We start from the raw sequence: 20823 nt of genomic DNA on the forward strand, positions 1-20823 counted from the left end.
GGCTATGTGCACACTGCCCACAAAATTAGGTGGAAAATGAGCTGCACTTCCTAACCTCCTGCCAAATGTATGACCATATTAGAGACACATATTTCCCTCAGATCACACAGATCCACAAAGACTTCGAAAAACAAACCCAATTTTGATGAACTCCCATATCTACTGGGTGAAATACCATAGTGTGCCATCACAGCAGCACGATTTGTGACCTGTTGCCACAAGAAAAGGTCAACCAGTGAAGAACAAACACCGTTGTAGATACAACCCATATTTATGTTTATTTATTTTCCCTTTTGTACTTTAACTATCTGCACATCGTTACAACACGGTATATACCCATAATATCACATTTGAAACGTCTTTATTCTTTTGGAACTTCTGTGTAATGTTTACTGTTAATTTTTAGTGTTTATTTCACTTTTGTTTATTATCTACTGCACTTGCTTTGGCAATGTTAACATTTGTTTCCCATGCCAATAAAGCCCTTAAATTGAATTAACTTGATAGAGCATGCCCTGACCACCTGCCAAGTGTCTTCACTGACACTTATCCCTGACCCGGTTTGTAATACCAACTTGTTTCAAGCAGACCACCATAGTCCCTGTGCCTAAGAAAGGCAAGGTAACCTGCTAAATGATTATCGCCCATAGCACTCACATCTGTAGCCATGAAATGCTTTGAAAGTCTGGTCATGGCTTACATCAACGCCATCATCCCAGATACCCTGGGCCGACTCCAATTCACATATTGCCCCAACAGATCCACAGATGACGCAATGTCTATTGCAATCCACACTGCCCTCACCCACTTGGACAAAAGGAATACCTACATAAGAATGCAGTTCATTGACTACAGCTCAACATTCAACACCATAGTCCCCTCCAAGCGCATCACCAAGCTCAAGGACCCTGGGACCTTCTGCAACTGGATCCTGGACTTCCTGATGGCTGCCCCGAGGCGGTGAGGGAAGGCAACAACACATCCGCCACAGTGACCCTCAACACGGGGGTCCTTCAGGGGTGTGTGCTTAGTCGCTTCCTGTACTCCCTGTTCACCCACAACTGTGTGGCCACGCACAACTCCAACACCATCTTCAATTGGTAGGACTGATCAACGATGATGATGAGGCAGCCTATAGGGAGGGTCAGAGACCTGGCGGTGTGGTGCCAGGACAACAACCTCTCCCTCAACGTCAACCTCTCCCTCCCCCCACGCACATCAATGAGTGTAGTGGAGCGGGTCGAGAGCTTCAAGTTCCTCTGTGTCCACTTCACTAAGGAATTAACATGGTCCACACACAACCATACAGATGTGAAGAGGGCACGACAGTGTCTCTTCCCCCTCAGGAGTCTGAAAAGATTTGACACGGGCTCTCGGATCCTCAAAAAGTTCTACAGCTGCTCCATTGAGAGCATCTTGACTGGCTGCATCACCACTTAGAGTAGCAACTGCAAGGTACTGGACCACAAGGAGCTACAGAGGGTGGTGAGTACGGCCCAGTACATCACTTGGGCTGAGCTCCCTGGCATCCAGGACTTCTGTGCTAGGCGGTGTCAGATGAAGGCCCCAAGAATGGTCAACGACTCCAACCAGCAAAGCCAGGGACAATCAACTAGACTCACAATTTTTTGACTGCAAATGTACGACAAGAAGCCAAAACAGATATAATGTTTGACTAAAACAATAATTTCAAACGTTGCTTACATTTGTATACGATCACGTGTCTCTCTATTATGCATGGGAATACTTGGGAACAGATTTCTTAAATAAAATCACCCACGGGCCAAATTCAGCCAGCGAGCCACCAGTTGGAGAACCCTGCCATATACTGTTCTGTCTGCTACCGCATGGCAAGCAGTACCAGTGTGCCAAGTCTGAAACCAACAGGACCCTGAACAGTTTCTACTCCCAAGCCATAAGACTGCTAAACAAGGCTGCTAAATAGCTAATCAAATGGCTACCCGGAATACCTGCATTGACCCTTTTTTGAACTAACTCTCTTGCACTGACTCTATGCACACATACTGGATTCTACCCGAACCCCAATACACACATAAACACACACACACTACATATGCACACATAACATGCACACACATGCATACTGATGTGACACACACACACACACACACATACACTGCTGCTACTGCTCCACATACACTGCTGCTACAGCTCAATCTATTATCTGTTCTGTTGCCAAGTCACTTTACCCCTACCTATGTGTACATAGCTACCTCAATTATCTCGTACCCCTGCACATCGACTCAGTACTGGTACTTCCAGTATATAGCCATGTAATTTTGACACTTTATTGTTATTCATTATTTGACTGTGTATTCATTCCTTGTGTCATTATTTCTATTTTTATTTGACATTTCTTTATCTCCATCTTTAACTCTGTATTGTTGGATATGGACATGTAAGTAAGCATTTCACTGTTAGTCTACACCTGTTGTTTTCCAAGTATGTGACAAATTACATTTCCTTTGATTTGATAAGGGACATTATATTCCTGCCCTTTATCTTGTTAGTAAATATACCCTAATAAAGGTACAGGAGAACGTGTAGAAAAGTCACACTTCAGATTGTACTAACGAGACAGCAGATGATACCACCTTCCAGCTCGCAGAGAATTACGCAACATGGTTATGTAACTGAATGTGGTTCCCATGCACATGGTGCAGTAAGTACAGATTAAATCACATATGTGTCCAAAAGCAAGCTCAAACTCACACTACAGTACGTAATCTGGCTCTGATTAAATCCCACCTTAATCTTCTTAAAAAGTAAATGAAACAGAATCAAAGAACATTTCCTAGAAGCTCATTTTAGCACCAGGCACCAACTGTGGCTTGGTTCCACAAGTATGTGTCCATAGCCACTGCTGGAAAAAAACAACGTTGTGTTTTCTATGGTGAACAGCCTTCGTTGTGTTTTCGCTGGTGACCAGAATTCGCTGTATTTTCGCTGGTGACCAGCCTTCGTTGTGTTTTTGCTGGTGACCAGCCTTTATTGTGTTTTTGATGGTCACCAGTGTACCAGCATACAGTGCATTCGGAAACATTTTGTTACGTTACAGCCTTATTCTAAAATGGTGAAAAATGTTTTTTCCCCTTATCAATCTACACACAATAGCTTTTAATGACAAAGCAAATTTTTATTTTTTTAAACATTTTTGCAAATAAAAAACCCCTGAAATATTACATTTACTTAAGAATTCAGACCCTTTACTGAGTACTTTGTTGAAGCACCTTTGGCAGCAATTACAGAATTGAGTCTTCTTGTGTATAACACTACAAGCTTGGCACACCTGTATTTGGGGAGTTTCTTACATTATTCTCTGCAGATCCTCTCAAGCTCTGTAAAGTTGGATAGGGAGTGTAGCTATTTTCAAGTGTCTTCAGAGATGTTCGATCGGGTTCAAGTCCGGGCTCTGTCTGGGCCACTCAAGGACATTCAGAGACTTGTCCCGAAGCCACTCCTGTGTTGTCTTGGCTGTGTGCTTAGAGTCGTTGTCCTGTTGGAAGGTGAACCTTTGCCCCAGTCTAAGGTCCTGAGGACTCTGGAGCAGGTTTTCATCAAGGATCTCTCTGTACTTTGCGCCATTCATCTTTCCCTCGATCCTGACGAGTCTCCCAGTCCCTGCCGCTGAATAACATCCCCACAGTATGATGCTGCAACCACCATGCTTCACCGTAGAGATGGTGCCAGGTTTCCTCCAGATGTGACGTTTGGCATTCAGGTCAAACAATTCAATCTTGGTTTCATCAGACCAGAGAATCTTGTTTTGCATGGTCTGAGAGTCCTTTAGGTGCTTTTTGGCAAACTCCAAGCGGGCTGTCATTTGCCTTTTACTGAGGAGTGACTTCCGTTTGGCCACTCTACCATAAAGGCCTGATTGGTGGAGTGCTGCAGAGATGTTTGTCCTTCTGGAAGGACCTCCACAGAGGAACTCTGGAGCTCTGTCGGAGTGACCATCGGGTTCTTGGTCTCCTCACTGACCAAGGCCCTTTTCACCCGATTACTCAGTTTGGCCTGGCGGCCAGCCCTAGGAAGAGTCTTGGTGGTTCCATACTTCTTCCATTAATGAATGATGGAGGCCACTGTGCTCCTGGGGACCTTCAATGCTGCATACATTTTTTTGAACCCTTACCCAGATCTGTGCCTCGACACATGCCAATTCCTTCGACCTCATGGCCTGGTTTTTGCTTTGACATGCAATGTCAACATGTAGACAAGTGTGCACCTTTCCAAATCACTTCAAAAGTTTGAACACACCTACTTATTGAAGTGTTTTTCTTTATTTGTACTATTACTATATTGTAGAATAATAGTGAACACATCAAAACTATGAAATAACACATATGGAATCATGTAGTAACCAAAAAAGTGTTAAACAAATTTTATATTTGAGATTCTTCAAAATAGCCAACCTTCGCCTTGATGACAGCTTTGCAGACTCTTGGCATTCTCTCAACTAACTTCACCTGGAGTGCTTTTCCAACAGTCTTGAAGGAGTTCCCACACATGCTGAGCAATTGTTGGCTGCTTTTCTTTCACTCTGTTGTCCAACTCATCCGAAACCATCTCAATTGGGTTGAGGTCGGGTGATTGTGGAGGCCAGGTCATCTGATGCAGCACTTCATCACTCTCCTTCTTAGGCAAATAGCCCTTACACAGCCTGGAGGTGTGTTGGGTCATTGTCCTGTTGAAAAACAAATGACAGTCCCACTAAGCACAAACCAGATGAGATGGCGTTTCGCTGCAAAATGCTGTGTTAGCCATTCTGGTTAAGTGTGCCTTGAATTCCAAATAAATCACTGACAGTGTCACCAGCAAAGCATCCTCACACCATCACACCTCCTCCTCCATGCTTCACAGTGGGAACCACACATGCGGAGATTTACCGTTCACCTACTCTGCATCTCACAAAGATACAGCAGTTGGAACCAAAAATCTCAAATTTGTATTCATCAGACCAAGGGACAGATTTCCACCGGTCTAATGTCCATTGCTCGTGTTTCTTGGCACAAGCAAGTCTCTTATTATTATTGGTGTACTTTAATAGTGGTTTCTTTGCAGCAATTCGACCATGAAGGCTTGATTCACCCAGTCTCTTCTGAACAGTTGACATATGTCTGTTACTTACATTTATTTGGGATACAATTTCTGAGGCTGGTAACGCTAATTAACTTATCCTCTGCAGCAGAGGTAACTCTGGGTCTTTCCTGTGGCGGTCCTCATGACAGCCAGTTTCATCAAATCAAATCATATCAAACTTTATTTGCCACATGCGCCGAATACAAGTGTAAACTTTACCATGAAAAGCTTACTTACAAGCCCTTAATCAACAGTGCAGTTCAAGAAGAAGAAAATATTTACCAAGTAGGCTAAAGTAAAAAGTAATAATAAAAAGTAACACAATAAGAATAACAATAACGAGGCTATATACAGGGGGCACTGGTACTGAGTCAGCGTACAGGGGTACAGGCTAGTTGAGGTAATCTGTACATGTACATTGAGGGAAAAAAGTATTTGATCCCCTGCTGATTTTGTACGTTTGCCCACTGACAAAGAAAGGATCAGTCTATAATTTTAATGGTAGGTTTATTTGAACAGTGAGAGACAGAATAACAACAAAAATATGCAGAAAAACACGTCAGAAATGTTATAAATTGATTTGCATTTTAATGAGGTAAATAAGTATTTAAAGATACTATTAAAATTATAGACTGATCATTTCTTTGTAAGTGGGCAAACGTACAAAATCAGCGAAGTGACTATGCATAGGTAACAAACAAACAACGAGTAGCAAAAGTGTCCAAAGTAAATTGTCTGGTGGCGATTTTTATGAATTGTTCAGCAGTCTAATGGTTTGGGGGTAGAAGCTGTTGAGGGGCCTTTTGGACCAAGACTAGGCGCTCCGGTATCGCTTGCCGTGCAGTAGCAGAGAAAACAGTCTATAACTTGGGTGACTGGAGTCTCTGACAATTTTATGGGCTTTCTTCTGACACCACCTATTATACAGGTCCTGGATGGCAGGAAGCTTGGCCCCCGTGATGTACTGGGCAGTTCGCACTACACTCTGTAGCGCCTTATGGTCAGATTCCCGAGCAGTTGCCATACCAGGCGGTGATGCAACCGGTCTGGATGCTCTCGATGGTGCAGCTGTAGAACCTTTTGAGGATCTGGGGGCCCATGTCAAATCTTTTCAGTCTCCTGAGGGGCAAAATGTTTTGTCGTGCCCTCTTCACAACTGTCTTGGTATGTTTGGACCATGATAGTTTGTTGGTGATATGGACACCAAGGAACTTGAAACTCTCGACCCGCTCCACTACAGCCCCATCGATGTTAATGGGGGCCTGTTCGGCCCGTCTTTTCCTGTAGTCCACGATCAGCTCCTTTGTCTTTCTCACACTGAGGGAGAGGTTGTTGTGCTGTCCACCACACTGCCAGTTCTCTGACCTCCTCCATATAGACTGTCTCATCGTTGATGGTGATCAGGCCTACCGCTGATGTGTCGTCAGAAAACGTAATGATGGTGTTGGAGTCGTGTTTGGCCACACAGTCGTGGGTGAACAGGGAATACAGGAGGGGACTAAGTACACACCCCTGAGAGGCCCCAGTGTTAAGGATCAGCGTGGCAGACTTGTTGTTGCCGACTCTTACCACCTGGTGGTGGCCCGTCAGGAAGTCCAGGATCCAGTTGCAGAGGGAGGTGTTTAGTCCCAGAGTCCTTAGCTTAGTGATGAGCTTCATGGGCACTATGATGTTGAATGCTGAACTGTAGTCGATGAGCAGTATTCTCACATAGGTGTTCCTTTTATCCAAAAGAGAAAGGGCAGTGTGGAGTGCAATTGACAATAGAGATTGCGTCATCTGTGGATCTGTTTGGGCGGTATACGAATTGGAGTGAGTCTGTGGTGTCTGGGAGGATGCTGTTGATGTGAGCCATGACCAGCCATTCAAAGCACTTCATGGCTACCGACGTAGCTTGATGGATTTTGCAACTGCACTTGAAGAAACTTTCAAAGTTCTTGACATTTTCTGGATTGACTGACTTCGATGTCTTAAAGTAGTGATCGGCTGTAGTTTCTCTTTGCTTATTTGAGCTGTTCTTGCCATAATATGGACTTGGTCTTCCACCAAACAGGGCTATCTTCTGTATACCACCCCTACCTTGTCACAACACAACTTATTGGCTCAAACGTATTAAGAAGGACAGAAATTCCAGTAATGACCTTTTAACAAGGCACACCTGGTAATTGAAATGCATTCCAGGTGACTACCTCATGAAGCTGGTTGAGAGAATGCCAAGCGTGTGCAAAGCTGTCATCAAGGCAAAGGGTGGCTACTTTGAAAACTCTCAAATATAAAATATATTTAGATTTGTTAAACACTTTTTTGGTTACTACATGATGTGTTATTTCACAGTTTTATGTCTTCACTATTATTCTACAATGTAGAAATCGTACAAATAAAGAAAAACCCTTGAATGAGTAGGTGTGTCCAAACTTTTGACTGGTACTGTATATACAGTTGAAGTCGTAAGTTTACATACACCTTAGCCAAATACATTTAAACTCAGTTTTTCACAATTCCTGACATTTAATTGCAGTAAAAATTCCCTGTCTTAGGTCAGTTACGATCACCACATTATTTTAAGAATGTGAAATATCAGAATAATAGTAGAGAGAATGATTTATTTCAGCTTTTATTTCTTTCATCACATTCCCAGTGGGTCAGAAGTTTACATACACTCAATTAGTATTTGGTAGCATTGCTTTTAAATTGATTAACTTGGGTCAAACGTTTTGGGTAGCTTTCCACAAGCTTCCCACAATAAGTTGGGTGAATTTTGGCCCATTCCTCCTGACAGAGCTGGGGTAACTGAGTCAGGTTTGTAGGCGTCCTTGCTCGCACACGCTTTTTCAGTACTGACCACAAATGTTCTAAAGGATTGAGGTCAGGGCTTTGTGATGGCCACTCCAATACTTTGACTTTGTTGTTCTTAAGCAATTTTGCTACAACTTTGGAAGTATGCTTGGGGTCAATGTCCATTTGGAAGACCCATTTGCAACCAAGCTTTAACTTCCTGACTGATGTCTTGAGATGTTGCTTCGATATATCCACATAATTTTCCTGCCTCATGATGCCATCTATTTTGTGAAGTGCACCCCCACAACATGATGCTGCCACCCCCGTGCTTCACGGTTGGGATGGTGTTCTTTGGCTTGCAAGCCTCCCCCTTTTCCCTCCAAACGTAACAATGGTCATTATGGCCAAACAGTTCTATTTTTGTTTCATCAGACCAGAGGACATTTCTCCAAAAAGTATGATCTTGGTCCCCATGTGCAGTTGCAAACCGTAGTCTGGATTTTTGATGGAGGTTTTGGAGCAGTGGCTTCTTCCTTGCTGAGCGACCTTTCAGGTTATGTCGATATAGGACTTGTTTTACTGTGGATATATACTGCTCAAAAAAATAAAGGGAACACTTAAACAACACATCCTAGATCTGAATGAAAGAAATAATCTTATTAAATACTTTTTTCTTTACATAGTTGAATGTGCTGACAACAAAATCACACAAAAATAATCAATGGAAATCCAATTTATCAACCCATGGAGGTTTGGATTTGGAGTCACACTCAAAATTAAAGTGGAAAACCACACTACAGGCTGATCCAACTTTGATGTAATGTCCTTAAAACAAGTAAAAATAAGGCTCAGTAGTGTGTGTGGCCTCCACGTGCCTGTATGACCTCCCTACAACGCCTAGGCATGCTCCTGATGAGGTGGCGGATGGTCTCCTGGGGGATCTCCTCCCAGACCTGGACTAAAGCATCCGCCAACTCCTGGACAGTCTGTGGTGCAATGTGACGTTGGTGGATGGAGCGAGACATGATGTCCCAGATGTGCTCAATTGGATTCAGGTCTGGGGAACGGGCGGGCCAGTCCATAGCATCAATGCCTTCCTCTTGCAGGAACTGCTGACACACTCCAGCCACATGAGGTCTAGCATTGTCTTGCATTAGGAGGAACCCAGGGCCAACCGCACCAGCATGTGGTCTCACAAGGGGTCTGAGGATCTCATCTCGGTACCTAATGGCAGTCAGGCTACCTCTGGCGAGCATATGGAGGGCTGTGCGGCCCCCCAAAGAAATGCCACCCCACACCATGACTGACCCACCGCCAAACCGGTCATGCTGGAGGATGTTGCAGGCCGCAGAACGTTCTCCACGGCGTCTCCAGACTCTGTCACGTCTGTCACGTGCTCAGTGTGAACCTGCTTTTATCTGTGAAGAGCACAGGGCGCCAGTGGTGAATTTGCCAATCTTGGTGTTCTCTGGCAAACGCCAAACGTCCTGCACGGTGTTGGGCTGTAAGCACAACCCCCACCTGTGGACGCCGGGCCCACATACCACCCTCATGGAGTCTGTTTCTGACCGTTTGAGCAGACACATGCACATTTGTGGCCTGCTGGAGGTCATTTTGCAGGGCTCTGGCAGTGCTTCTCCTGCTCCTCCTTGCACAAAAGCGGAGGTAGCGGTCCTGCTGCTGGGTTGTTGCCCTCCTACGGCCTCCTCCACATCTCCTGATGTACTGGCCTGTCTCCTGGTAGCGCCTCCATGCTCTGGACACTACGCTGACAGACACAGCAAACCTTCTTGCCACAGCTCGCATTGATGTGCCATCCTGGATGAGCTGCACTACCTGAGCCACTTGTGTGGGTTGTAGACTCCGTCTCATGCTACTACTAGAGTGAAAGCACCGCCAGCATTCAAAAGTGACCAAAACATCAGCCAGGAAGCATAGGAACTGAGAAGTGGTCTGTGGTCCCCACCTGCAGAACCACTCCTTTATTGGGGGTGTCTTGCTAATTGCCTATAATTTCCACCTGTTGTCTATTCCATTTGCACAACAGCATGTGAAATTTATTGTCAATCAGTGTTGCTTCCTAAGTGGACAGTTTGATTTCACAGAAGTGATTGACTTGGAGTTACATTGTGTTGTTTAAGTGTTCCCTTTATTTTTTTGAGCAGTGTATATACTTTTGTGCCTGTTTCCTCCAGCATCTTCACAAGGTCCTTTGCTGTTGTTATGGGATTGATTTGCACTTTTTGTAGCAAAGTACGTTCATCTCTAGGAGACAGAACGCGTCTCCTTCCTGAGCGATATGACGGCTGCGTGGGCCCATGGTGTTTATACTTGTGAACTATTGTTTATACAGATGAACGTGGTACCTTCAGGCATTTGGAAATTACTCCCAAGGATGAACCAGACTTGTGGAGGTCTACAATTTCTTTTCTGAGGTCTTGGCTTTCTTTTGATTTTCCCATGATATCAAGCAAAGAGGCACTGAGTTTGAAGGTAGGCCTTGAAATACATCCACAGGTACACCTCCAATTGACTCAAATGATGTCAATTAGCCTGACAGAAGCTTCTAGAGCCATGACATCATTTTCTGGAATTTTTCCAAGCTGTTTAAAGTAAACTTAGTTTATGTAAACTTCTGTCCCACTGGAATTGTGATACAGTGAATTATAAGTGAAATAATGTCTGTAAACAATTGTTGGAAACATTACTTGTGTCATGCACAAAGTAGATGTCCTAACCAACTTGCCAAAACTATAGTGTGTTAACAAGAAATTTGTGGAGTGGTTGAAAAACAAGTTTTAATGACTCCAACCTAAGTGTATGTAAACTTCCATCTTCAACTGTGTACACTACCGTTCAAAAGTTTTGGGACGCGTAGAAATGTCTTTGTTTTCATGAAAACATACATGAAATGAGTTGAAAAATGAATAGGAAATATAGTCAAGATGTTGACAAGGTTAGAAGTAATTATTTTTAATTGAAATAATGTGTCCTTCAAAGAATCCTCCATTTGCAGCAATTACAGCCTATCAAGCCTTTTGCATTGTAGTTGTCAATTTGTTGAGGTAATCTGATGCTTCCATGCTTCCTGAAGCACCTCCCACAAGTTGGATTGGCTTGATGGGCAGTTCTTACGTACCATACGGTCAAGCTGCTCCCACAACAGCTCAATAGGGTTGAGATCCGGTGACATTATAGACAGAATACCAGCTGACTGCTTCTTCCCTAAATCGTTCTTGCATAGTTTGGTGCTGTGCTTTGGGTCATTGTCCTGTTGTAGGAGGAAATTGGCTCCAATTAAGCACCGTTCGGGTATGTCTTGGCGTTGCAAAATGGATTGATAGCATTCCTTCTTCAAGATGCCTTTTACCCTGTACAAATCTCCCACTTTACCACCACTAAAGCACCCCCAGACCATCACATTGCCTCCACCATGCTTGACAGATTGCGTCAAGCACTCCTCCAGCATCTTTTAATTTTTTCTGCGTCACACAAATGTTCTTCTTTGAGATCCGAACACCTCAAACTTAGATTCGTCTGTTCATAGCCCTTTTTTTCCCAATCTTCCTCTGTCCAGTGTCTGTGTTCTTTTGCCCATCTTAAACTTTTATTTTTATTGGCCAGTCTGAGATATGGCTTTTTCTTTGCAACTTTGCCTAGAAGGCCAGCATCACGGAGTCGCCTCTTCATTGTTGACGTTGAGACTGGTGTTTTCTGGGTACTATTTAATGAAGCTGCCAGTTGAGGACTTGTGAGGCACCTGTTTCTCAAACTAGACACTCTAATGTATTTGTCCTCTTTCTCAGTTGTGTACTGGGGCCTCCCATTCCTCTTTCTATTCTGGTTAAAGACAGTTTGCCCTCTACTGTGAAGGGAGCGTTGTACGAGATCTTCAGTTTCTTGGCAATTTCTCGCATGGAATAGCCTTCATTTCTCAGAACAAGAATAGACTGTCGAGTTTCAGAAGAAAGTTATTTGTTTCTGGACATTTTGAGCCTGTAATCGAACCCACAAATGCTGATGCTCCAGATACTCAACTAGTCTAAAGAAGGACAGTTTTATTGCTTCATTAATTAGCACAACAGTTTTCAGCTGTGCTAACATAATTGCAAAAGGGTTTTCTAATGATCAATTAGCCTTTTATAAGGATAAACTTGGATTAGCTAATGCAACGTGCCATTGGAACACAGGAGTGATGGTTGCTGATAATGGGCCTCTGTACCCCTATGTAGATATTCCATTCAAAATCAGCCGTTTCCAGCTACAATAGTCATTTACAACATTAACAATGTCTACACTGTATTTCTGATCAATTTGATGTTATTTTAATGGACAAAAAATGTGCCTTTCTTTCAAAAACAAGGACATTTCTAAGTGACCCCAAACTTTTGAACGGTAGTGTATGTATATGTATATATTTTTTTCTCCCATATTTAACCTCTACTTCCATATATACTCCCATACATTTTTTAAACTGGTACCGGGCTACCTTCATATGAGTCTTGTGATGCTTTAGGGTATCCTAGAGCAAATCCGGTATGTACGTGTTTGTGAGAGTCTCACCTTTCGGTGGTGGGGTCATATCAGTGTGTAGTCCAAACGGTTTGGATGCTACAGACGTTTTCGTGAGAAGACCGATTTTTGGGGTGACTCCTATTCTGATAATAACCAGCTGTAGCTCTGCCACCTTCACTGCAGCTGCGGAAAGCTGATGTCTGCTGATGCGGTAGATTGAGACACAGCCCATTCAAATAAACTGATATCTCTAGCTTAAACAGACGTATATTGATTGGGATGTTTTTATTATGCTAATTAGATTTCTGTGCAGGCGCGGGCATCGACTCTAGGGGGTTCATTATCGTACTCACAGATCCTGTGCGTAGCAGGAATTTCAGGTTGCTGGCAACCGAGAGGTTGTGAGTTTAAGTCCAAAGTGATGTTGACTCCCAAGTAATGTACACTTTGCTGGTCTGAAAAACCATGTCCATCATTATCATATTTCCCAGAATGCTCTATTGCAGTTAGACTTTTTGAATTGTTTGTTTCAATATCTGTTTTGGCATGTAGATTGATTGATTAATTTATCTTGTGCTACACAAAGATAAATAATTTACCTTTTTCTAAACAAATTCAATCTGTTAGTTGGATATATTGCACCTGTTATTGAAATGGTTGGTCTAGTTTAGATTGTTTAGCTAGTCTCATATATTTATCTTTCTAACCCTAGCAGTCATTTTGAATGCTGATTGTGGGAATCCACTCTACCTGGATTCCAATAGAAATTAAACATCACTTTGCAAGCCAGTATAATGTTACTTGATGCTGGCTTTCCTTTAGCTTATGCTGGTCACCAATGTCCAAAACACAGCGAAGGCTAGTCACCAGCAAAAACACATCAATGGCTGGTCACCTGCAAAATACAACAAAGGCTGGTCTGCCAGCGAAAAACACAATGAAGCCTGGTCTGCCAGCATAACCAGCTAGACCATGCTGGTCAGACCAGCTTGACCAGCTAGACCATGCTGGTCAGCTAGACCATGCTGGTGTGAGCTGTGAGTGGGACCTCACAAACTCACAGCTCACACCAAGTCAATGTGAACGAAGCAGACAGGACTCCATAACCTGGGGTTGACGAAGCCCAGACCACTCTGGCATTTACATCCCCCTCATACGCTGCTTTACTTTTTTTGGGAGGCTGTTACTTCATTTTCCACTCCCTACAGCAAACATTTCAAACCACCCGATGATTTACTGGTTTTCCAGTTTGACCAAAACACTCTCTGGCTCTCTCACATGGCTGCCTGCAACACTGTGCCATAGCTCAGAAACATGACAGGCAGCCTCTGCTAACAGTCACAAATTCTGCACATCATAGTGAAGGGCAAATGGCCACTTGTGTGGCGATGTTAAAGGCATGAATCACAGGCTGTGTGAGGGCTTGTAGACGGACGGAATGTAGATGACCTCCCATGCTTTCTTAACACCTCTTACACTTATCAACTGACTACATTCTGTTCTGTAGACCATAGCCCACCCCCCGCTCTCTCCCGTTATGAAGACGGGAAAAGTCATTAAGCACAAATGGGGAGGAGTGAACAGCTCGTCATTTGCTTTTGCTTGAGAGGCAAAGCTCAGAACCATAGACAGACAGACAGAGAGAGAGCCAACAGAGGTCTGTGCAAGGGTATGGGAATATCAGCAACACTTTCACTATGTGGGATACAACAATGGCATACCGCTATTTGGGGGAACGCTGGCAAACATAATTTGGAAGTCTGTGTTTTTTGAGAGACCGTCAAGTATAATCTCCAGTTTTGTGGGGGTCACAACAGAATTGGCTGATGCATGGACCGGTAGCTTGACATTGGAATTGCCTTTCAGGGTTTCAATCAAGTCGTAGGTTATTCAGTCACAGTCATATTTCATGTTTTATTCTTGTTTTTTCTATAAAATAGCAACAGACTTGACAGCTTATATTGCTAAGTAATCATGAAAGATAAGGAATGGACTTTCCTGGACTTTCTTCCATGAGCCCCTCACTCCTCCCTCACCTCTGCGGCTAAATCAGAGGTGAGTGAGGGGCAGCATCAGGGTGAGGACAGGGTGTTCATGATGGGGAACGTCATGCGTGGCGCTGTGGCCTTCATCCCCTCTGAGCGCTGCCAGCGTTTCCTGGTGGGCGACCTAAAGGAGATGCCTCTTGATCGAACACTAGACCTGAGCAATTTCCAGCTGCGTCGGCTTCCTGTGGCTGCCTGCCTGTTCAATGAGCTGGTCAAGCTCTACCTGAGTGGCAACAACCTGAACACCCTACCTGCAGACCTGCAGGACCTGAGGAAGCTGCAGCTCCTAGCTTTAGACTTTAACTGTTTCGAAGAGCTGCCTGCGGCAGTGTGTCAGCTACCCCAGCTTAACATCCTGTATCTGGGCAACAACAAGCTCTGGAGTCTCCCCCGGGAGCTGGGTGAGTTGAAAGAACTTAATACCCTTTGGTTGGAGACAAACCGCTTCATTGAGTTCCCCAGTGTGGTCTGCGACCTCCCCAACCTCAAGACCCTCCATCTGGGGTACAACCAGATAAGCAAACTGCCCATGGAGCTCAGTGGACTGAAGGAGCTGAGGAGTATCTGGCTAGCCGGGAACCAGCTGTTTGAGTTCCCGCCAGTGTTGCTTGCCATGCACTTTCTGACCGTGATTGATGTGGACCACAACAAAATCTGCCGTTTTCCCGTTCTCTCCCACTTGCAGGGGTTAAAACTGGTAATCTACAACCACAACCCCTGTGTGAATGTACCTGTGGTCAGGGAGGGGGTCAGGAGGGTTGGACGCTGGGCGGACAGCTCAGATGATGAAGAGGATGGTGAGGATGGGTCAAAAGTGTGTGAGACACTGACAGAGGTGAAGGAGCTTGCCTCAGAGGGAGATATGGGCTCACTACTTGAAAAGGGTGCTGGAAGAATCTGACCTTCAGCCGTGGATAGGCTGGAGAACAGGATGCCAGTCAAGTGGAGCACTTACTGGAGAGCGGCCATTTGTCTCGGCATGTTACACAAGCAGACAGGCCTGATGGTGTTGGCTTCCAAATATGGTAAAGCCAATAATATGGACCTAAACACAGATGACAAATAATAAGCTATTACAATTGGTTTTCCATCATGATGAAACATGGACCTCACGAAAAGCGCCAGGTGAAATCTCACATGATGTTCTCTATTACATAACTATCTGCAGACTTGATTGTGGCTAGTTTTCAGTTAATTTAACAGGTGATTATCCAATTTAAATAATTTCTGGAGACATGAAGAAATTCTACCAGTTGTCCCTATTCATTAACTTTTGCTGGGGGCAGTATGCTGTTTGTATAGCATTGAGGACAGAGCAAATTCTCCTGTGTTAAATCAATACTGACTGTGTTAAATTTAACACTGGCCATGGCTACACAGGTCCACACTTTTGAGTGTTAAATGAACACTGTGCTTAGTGCTGACACTATTACACTTTGTCAGTGTTAAGGAATTAAAACTTTCAGTGTTGAGCAATAACACCTTATATAGTATTTTTACCCATTGCACCAAGAGGTCAGTATCTCTTGACAAGGTCACACAGTTGGGTTAAGGACATTACAATAATGTTTCAAGTCTTTATTGTAACATGCTCTTATGTAAGAGTTTATAAAAACTTCAGAACTGGAAGCAGACATGCTCAAATGTTTATTAACATAACTATAGGTGGCCAAAAAAAACGAATTGAAAGCCACGTTCCAATAAACCACACCTCAAATATAATTTCCCAGTGTGCCTTGCCTTTTTGAGTGAATTGTATCCTTAACGCCCATGACGGTACTAGTTAGTGACAGAGACATCGTTGTTAAATTAATTCCTTTTCAGTCCTGTGGACTTCAAGTGGGTTCCTACTGTAGGCAAATGTTATCATTAAAATTAAACTGTTTATGACAATACATTACATATATCATAAAGACCTTACTTTGACGGCCAAGTTTTACCCTAACACAGAGGTGTTAGGAACCTCCTGGTTTACAGGCCACATCAGGCCTGCAAGTCATATTATGCTGGTTTGCTAAATGATGTGTAATTTCTGTTGGAATCCAGCCAGAGTCAGGACAGCCAACAGTTACAATTTTTTATACACCCACATCCTGCATTAATAATGATTATCAGGGTTAGGAACATTGATAAAAGAGACTACCTAAACCATTTAAACTGGAACAACGGGTGCAATAAATCTATATTGAAGAAAAATATAAACGCAACATGCAACAATTTCAAAGATTTTACTGAGTTACAGTTCATATAAGGAAATCAGACTACCATTTGCATCATTGCAGTGCGACACATCTCCTTCGCATAGAGTTGATCAGGCTGGAATGCCACACCTCTTTCATGGCTGTGCAAAGTTTCTGGATATTGGTGGGAACTGGAACACGCTGTTGTACACGTTGATCCACAGCATCCCAAACATGCTCAATGAGTGACATGTCTGGTGACTATGCAGGCCATGGAAGAACTGGGACATTTTCAGCTTCCAGGAATTGTGTGCAGATCCTTGCGACATGGGGCCGTGCATTATCATGCTGAAACATGAGGTGATGGCGGCGGATGAATGGCACGACAATGGGCCTCAGGATCTTGTTACGGTATCCCTGTGCATTCAAATTGCCATCGACAAAATGCAATTGTGTTCATTGTCTGTAGCTTATGCCTGCCAATACCATAACCCCACCGGCACCATTGGGCACTGTGTTCACAACATTGACATCAGCAAACCACACACCCACAGGATGCCATACCTGCTGTCTGCCATCTGCCTGGTACAGTTGAAACCAGGATTCATCCGTGAAGAGCATTTACCCACTGAAGTCAGTTAAGATGCCGAACTGCAGTCAGGTCAAGACTCTGGTGAGTACAACGAGCACGCAGATGAGCTTCCCTGAGACAGTTTCTGACAGTTTGTAAAGAAATTCTTCTGTTGTTCAAATCCACTGTTTCATCAGCTGTCCAGGTGGCTGGTCTCAGATGATCCCGCAGGTGACGAAGCCAGATGTGGAGGTCATGGGCTGGCGTGGTTATACATGGTCTGTGGTTGTGAAGCTGGTTTGACATACTGCCAAATTCTCTAAAACAACGTTGAGAAATCAACATTCAATTCTCTGGCAACAGCTCTGGTGGACATTATTGCAGTCAGCATGCCAATTGCAACTGCGCAAAACTTGAAAGATCTGGGGCATTGTGTTGTGTGACAAAACTGCACATTTTAGAGTAGACTTTTATTGTCCCCAGCACAAGGTATACCTGTGTAAAGATCATGCTGTTTAATCAGCTTCTTGATATGCCACACCTGTCAGGTGGCTGGATTAATTTAGATTTTTTAAATGTTATTTATCTTTATGTAGCATAAGATCAATCAATCAATCAACGTACATGCAAAAACACAGATATTAAAAACAATTGTGAAAAAATCTGACTGCAGTAGAGTAGGCATGGAAATATTATAATGATGGGCGTGGTTTTGATGGGAATGTTTTACTGTCCACAGAGTAAAACTGACACAATCACACAGTCATATTCAACACTTTTTATTAACACCACCACCGGGGGTTCTTTTTCACCAATGAGTCTTACATTTACTCTTAGAATGTTAAATGAACTCCTGAATCAACACTAGAAATGTTACACTGAAAAATCAACACTTGGTAACACTGGTCAATTTGCTGTGTAGATATTATTTTCATGAAAGGATTTTATACAGATATTGTCGTCATAGGCTCTTACAGAGGCAGTGTTGAGACACTTCTTAGTTATCAGAATTTACATAGACCTAGTTCATTTTCCAAATTACTCAAGAATATGAAATACTGTCTCAACCTGCCAAGGCTTATTTCGGTGAGGTGATTAACATCTTTGACATATGGTTAAAGTCAAGCTACATCTTTCATCCAGAATTATGCATAATTTAGGTTATATGACAGATAGGGCCGTAGATTTGATTTAAAGGTGTTTAATGGGTTTTTAATATTATCACAGGAGCTTCTTACCAATAATAAAAGCACAGCTGTATGAGACTATCTAAAGAAATGACACACAGGTGAAATATTGTGCTACCTGAGAGAACACTATAAACCCCAATGTGCTGTCGTTACTCAAAACATTGGAGGAAACCTCTTGCACTTAATATATCTCAGTACAGTTACTTAAAGTGATTTTGTAGTCGTTACTCAAACCAATAGAGTCACTGTGACCCGGTAGGCGGTCCAGATTTGGAGTTTCATCAGCTTGAACATTTTGAGTAATGTCCCCACTAAGGCCTTATTCCAACTACGAGATATAAAATGAGAGTCTGAGAAGCTGTGGCGAAAGAGCCCACTATGCACAGATGTCAATTCAACATCTATTCCACTTTGGTTCAATGTAATTTTGTTGAAATTACGTGGTGTAACGCGGGTCATATAAAGGGGACCAAGGCGCAGCGTGTAGAGTGCTCATATTTACTTTAATGAAAAAACTTTAACAAAAAAAAAAAAAACGACCGAAAACAGTTCCGTCAGGTGACATACACTAAACAGAAAACAACTACCCACAAAACCCAGGAAGAAAAAACCCCTACTTAAATAGGATCTCTAATCAGAGGCAACGAGGATCAGCTGCCTCCAATTAGAGATCAACCCAAACAATCCCAACATAGAAGTAGAAAAACTAGAACTTAAACATAGAACAACCCAAAAACACCCCCTGTCACGCCCTGACCTACTCTACTATAGAAAATGACATCTTACTAGGGTCAGGACGTGACAGTATCCCCCCCCCCCCAAAGGTGCAGACCCCGAAAGCAACATAACCAAAACACAACAAAACACAAAAGGAGGGTAGGGAGGGTGACAAAAGTCTATGGCGGCTCAAACGCAGTCCACCTAACCTTAACCTCCAGCATAGGAGGCGGCTCCGGTTCTGGCGTATACCCCGGTCCACCCGTTGATCCTTCTGCTTTATTGCCACCGGACCGCGGATCGTCGTCGAAGGAACCGGACTGTAGATCATTGCTGGAGGTTCTGGGCTGCAGGCCGCCGCTGGAGGCTCCGGGCTGGAGGCCGCCGCTGGAGGCTCCGGGCTGGAGGCCGCCGCTGGAGGCTCCGGGCTGGACAACCCAAAAACACCCCCTAGAACAACCCAAAAACACCCACTGTCACGCCCTGACCTACTCTATTATAGAAAATGACATCTTACTAGGGTCAGGACGTGACACGTGGAAACAACATTGATTCAACCAGTGTGTTCCCAGTGGGAGATGTCTACTTTTCAATTCACATTACATCCTTGCCTTACCTTTCGTTGTGGCTGGCAATGCAACATTCTTGGTCACAGTACCCACTAAACACAATTACTCAACAATGACAGAAACCTTTCTTCTAAAACACATTAAACTATTCAATAATGCAAAAATTCACAAGCATGTGCAGACACAGTTGGGTTTATTTTCTCGTCTGTAGACTACACATGACATTTTAGCTTCAAGACAAAAGCACAGAGTTGCTAACAGAATGTCTTCAAGTAACATTAGTTTATCAAAAATGAACGATTAACCTTCTCATACGAATATAAAAGTACAGTGGGTCTACCTGAGGTTAACACAGGCTTAGGAGATCGTATACGTATGAGATAATAGCAGTCAGTTTACATGATCTTCATGAATTATGTTGCCTTTATGTGCTTTTTTATAACATCAATTCTTCAAAATTCACAAAAAGTGAGGATTAGAAAAAAATATATAAGATCTCCTAAGTCTGTGTCTACCACAGATCTTATTCTCTGCATTTATCCAAAACCCTACAAAACAACTATACATTTTTCCCATAGGTGAAAAATATATCTTCTAACCTTCAATTCAGCACCTTGAATGCACGTGATGTCAACGTCTGGAATCAACATCATTTCGCTTACTGGGATGTTTGACTTATTAGCGTGGGCTATAGATTTGGAGTTTCTGTATCCCAATTTGCCCAGGCAAAAAATTATGGAATGCCGTTTGGGCCTTTGCATGTCAAAAAAGATACACGTCAAATAACACTATTTGACGTGTCAAATAAGCTTGTTGACCAATCAGGACCTGAATATGACTTCACATCACAATAATTTAACGCTTTCATACATTTTTTACGTAGCTATTACACATTGATTACACCATCACTCGTATTTCATATGTCACAACGATTCATCGATACGTATGCTATGATGCTGGTAAAGTTGTCTCGCACATCTACAGTGATGGTCATAAAAAAGCTAGCAAGCTCATGGATGCAAACAATGTTCTTGTCCAAAAACATAGCAAAATGACAATCTGTTTCAGTAGCTATAGTTAGCTATAGCTAGGTGTCATCTAAAATAACCCTCATTTATAAAACACTTCTTATTTGATTAATGGCGGTTAGCCTTC

The 20823-nt window shown here is 43.2% G+C and overlaps 1 protein-coding gene across 1 annotated transcript; it reads left to right on the forward strand.

The window, feature by feature from the left end:
* The first annotated feature begins 14030 nt into the window (after positions 1-14030).
* On the forward strand, positions 14031-16163 carry LOC106561124 (leucine-rich repeat-containing protein 10-like). Its single transcript, XM_014124767.3, has one exon. The coding sequence runs from the start codon at positions 14488-14490 to the stop codon at positions 15340-15342; it is 855 nt and encodes a 284-aa protein (XP_013980242.3). The 5' UTR covers positions 14031-14487; the 3' UTR covers positions 15343-16163.
* Positions 16164-20823: the final 4660 nt, after the last annotated feature.

This window comes from Salmo salar, chromosome 10 (assembly GCF_965601325.2).
Source record: "Salmo salar chromosome 10, fSalSal1, whole genome shotgun sequence".
In the NCBI taxonomy this organism is placed as follows: Eukaryota; Metazoa; Chordata; class Actinopteri; order Salmoniformes; family Salmonidae; genus Salmo; species Salmo salar.

Coding starts and splice junctions, on each gene's coding strand:
- LOC106561124 (XM_014124767.3), top strand. CDS start 14,488: ATGATGGGGAACGTCATGCGTGGCGCTGTGGCCTTCATCCCCTCTGAG.